The sequence below is a fragment of the Rhinopithecus bieti genome, unplaced genomic scaffold (assembly GCF_001698545.2).
Source record: "Rhinopithecus bieti isolate Rb0 unplaced genomic scaffold, ASM169854v2 scaffold_30943, whole genome shotgun sequence".
NCBI classification, from domain to species: domain Eukaryota; kingdom Metazoa; phylum Chordata; class Mammalia; order Primates; family Cercopithecidae; genus Rhinopithecus; species Rhinopithecus bieti.
Window position 1 is genome coordinate 16,689 of NW_016813212.1, and position 3,818 is coordinate 20,506.

General features: G+C 38.0%; 1 protein-coding gene across 1 annotated transcript; it reads left to right on the forward strand.

The window, feature by feature from the left end:
• The first annotated feature begins 2,562 nt into the window (after positions 1–2,562).
• Positions 2,563–3,485, forward strand: LOC108512549 (olfactory receptor 2AP1). Its single transcript, XM_017847824.1, has one exon. It carries the CDS (start codon positions 2,563–2,565, stop codon positions 3,481–3,483), a length of 921 nt encoding a protein of 306 aa, XP_017703313.1. The 3' UTR covers positions 3,484–3,485.
• The last annotated feature ends 333 nt before the right edge of the window (positions 3,486–3,818 follow it).

Consider the following 3,818-nt stretch of genomic DNA (forward strand, 5'->3'; position numbering starts at 1 on the left):
ATGCTCTCTGGATACCTCCTCCACCACCACCAATACATCTCCTAACTAGTCTCCCTGGACCCTCTTCTCTCAGCTGTCTATTTAAAGTTTGTTCCCAAAGTTATTCACAAAGGACATTCATTAGCCTGTTCCAGATGAAGATCCCCCAGGGAACTTGTGTTTCTTTACTCAATTGATCCCCAGTGCATGCTCTCAATAGAGCATGTATAACCTGTGTCACTCTGGGTCAAGTTTAATCTGGGGTAGGACAGGGAGTTCATATTATGCCTTCTGAGATTATCAGCTTATTTCTCCTACAACAGAAAAATTCAAGAGTACTCTGCTTCTCAAAGTCCTTGTTTTAGTGTCCTAGTTATTGGCTATGCTTTAAAAAGAGGATGTCCAAAAACTCTGGTTCAGCTCCTGTTTAATTAGTTGAAGAACAGAGATCAGCAAATCCCCACTGAGATGATAAAAAACAGAAGCAGCAGACTACTTCTTACCAAGAGAAGTTTGGAAATTTGTGTATTTCTATGAAATGTAGTATAGAACTTGCTTGCAGAAAAGGTAAAAAAAAAAAAAATGCAACAAATCTTGTACTATTTTGTAATTATGTCACCTTCTAATTTTAATTTACCACCAAGAACATTTAGGATTAAAATCTCACAATAGTCATTTCGACAGTCAAGTCAGGAAGTATGTTAACTGTTTATAGCTTCATTTATTTTACTTCTCAGGAGTTGTAAATCCTGAAACTGATGCAGATGTGAATATTCAACCACTCCCTGAAGACTCCAGGTTAGTAACCAGGAGGGAAGGGCATCTGCAGCTGATGCTCTCTGGTTACCATCCTCAGCACCACCAACCCGTCTCCAAGCTAACCTCTCTGGACCTTCTTCTCTCAGTTGCATATTTAAAGTTTGTTCCCTAAGTTATTTACAATAACTTTTCTTGATCCCTGATTTCAACTGTCGACTGCAACCCAATAAGAAGTTATAAAATCAATTTAATGGGCTGCAACCAGCATTTTAAAAATTAAATAGAAAATATCAGATTTTATCACATGGCCAGGTACAGTGCCTCACATCTGTAATCTCAGCACTTTGGGAGGCCAAAGTGAGAGGATCATTTGAGCCTAGGAGTTCAAAACCAGCCTGGGCAACATAACGAGACCCCATCTTCACAAAACATAAAAAAATAATAATAATTAGCTGGGGATGGTAGTGCATGCCTGTGGTCCCAGCTACTCAGGAAGCTGGGGTAGGAGGATCACTTGAGCCCAGGAGATCAAGGCTGAAGTGAGTCATGATCATGCTACTGTGCTCCAGCCTGGGTGACAGAGTAAGACTGTGTCTCAAAAAAAAAAAAAAAAAAAAAAAAATTAAAACTTATAATGGAAGAATGCTCTATAAAACTTTTAAGTGAGATCTATATGTTTATTAAAATATACATAATTTAGAATGAATTTTAATCAAAATGCTTTAAAGCTGCTGCCTTATAAACATTTATAAAACATAACTAGAAAGAAATCTTGAATAAATCAATAAGGGCACTCCCAGATAATGTGACTCTTTACCTGTATGAGCTCACAAATAAGTAGAAACGTATTTGAAATGCCCATGAAGTACTCAAGTATGGAATCTCCCAGAAAATCCTGTATCATAGTTTTATACATTTTCCCCATAAAATTCACATGCCCACATACACAAAATGTTTTACACATAATTTAATGGATTTACAGACATAGTAAATCTAATCTAGGGATTAGTAGATCCCTGGTTTAAAAATTCTTGCTTTAAATATTCTTAAGATCCTAAAATTTCCTTAGAATGTAATAGAATCTCCCTACCCTTACAGGAAAGCAAAATTCTAGATCTAAAGATTCTGAATGTGTTTGAGGAAGTATTCTAATCTAATATTTACTGACCCCTAGAAAGTATGTAGAATGTTTCAAATGACAGAATAGCATAACCCTAATACACAGATATTTGAATCTAACAGACAGACATAGGCTAAGAATTTGGAGGGTCCCCTGGAAAGAAGTGGGAAGATGATACTTTTTTTGCATCAAGGGAATTAAGGAAACTGAACCCAAAGAAAAATGAGAAACTGCTATATTTATACAAAAAAAAGGTAGGGAAGAGTAAGAAAAACAACAATTCTGAGAAGAGTTAGGCACACAAAGGAAGTGGGGCAATGAATGGGGTCAATGAGAAATAAAGTTAACGTTGGGGGAAATAAATATTCTGGGAGGAGGTAGCAGCTGGAGACATTATTTTATTAACTTATTTCACAACTTTTTGAACATCATCTATGAGGCAGACCCTTGCCTCATGTGAGCACTAGGGAGAGTACAATGTGGAAAAACAATGACAAGAATTTTCCTCCATAGGGCAAATGGGACTGGAAGGATCCAACATCATTCAAATGGGCCACTGGTCTGGACCATGTCATCAGAGGAGTTCATCGTCCATTTCATTTTGTTCTTGTCAGACTTCATCTGTTCATTTCAGAGCACCTCTTCCTTTCTCACCTTTGGTTACTACTCTCTTTTTCACTTTGAGACTCAAAATTTTTTCAACAATGAAAAATAAAACCATTTTAACTGAGTTCATCCTTCTGGGTCTAACAGATATCCCTGAACTCCAGGTGGCAGTTTTCACCTTTCTTTTCCTTACGTATTTACTCAGCATCCTTGGAAATCTGATTATCCTCATCCTCACCTTACTGGACTCCCACCTTCAGACTCCCATGTATTTCCTTCTCCGGAACTTCTCCTTCTTGGAAATTTCCTTCACAAACATCTTCATTCCCAGGGTCCTGATTAGCATCACAACAGGGGACAAGAGTATCAGCTTTGCTGGCTGCTTCACTCAGTATTTCTTTGCCATATTCCTTGGGGCCACAGAGTTTTACCTTCTGGCTGCCATGTCCTATGACCGCTATGTGGCCATCTGCAAACCTCTGCATTACACCACCATCATGAGCAGCAGAGTCTGCACCCAGCTGATTTTCTGCTCTTGGCTGGGTGGGCTAATGGCTATTATACCACCAATCACCCTGATGAGTCAGCAGGACTTTTGTGCATCCAACAGGCTGAATCATTATTTCTGTGACTATGAGCCTCTTCTGGAACTCTCATGTTCAGACACAAGCCTCATAGAGAAGGTTGTCGTTCTTGTGGCATCTGTGACCCTAGTGGTCACTCTGGTGCTAGTGATTCTCTCCTATACATTCATTATCAAGACTATTCTGAAACTCCCCTCTGCTCAGCAAAGGACAAAAGCCTTTTCCACTTGTTCTTCCCACATGATTGTCATCTCTCTCTCTTATGGAAGCTGCATGTTTATGTACATTAATCCCTCTGCAAAAGAAGGGGATACATTCAACAAGGGAGTAGCTCTACTCATTACTTCAGTTGCTCCTTTGTTGAACCCCTTTATTTACACCCTAAGGAACCAACAGGTAAAACAAGCCTTCAAGGATATGGTCAAAAGCTTGTGAATCTTTAAAGAATTTAAGAATTATCTGTGGGACTAGGTATGAAAAAAGAGAGAAGAAAAAAAGAATTTAAGAATTTAAGATTTCATTGATGAGTCGCTACTATGTACTAAGCTCTCTGATGGTTATTAAGTACTCAATAAAGAGTTAAACTTCAGTTCAGTGGGAAGGACTTGGAAATAAATTACAACCTGTTAAGTGTTAATAGTGAAATGAATATGGTTTTATTCTATTTAGTTACTTAATTGAATAACTCAACCTAAGTTAGAGAGAAAATAAATGTTTTCAGAGGGGTAAAGAAAGAAATTTTGGTAGAAGAAATATTGTGAAATAGGAGC

Coding starts and splice junctions, on each gene's coding strand:
- LOC108512549 (XM_017847824.1), top strand. CDS start 2,563: ATGAAAAATAAAACCATTTTAACTGAGTTCATCCTTCTGGGTCTAACA.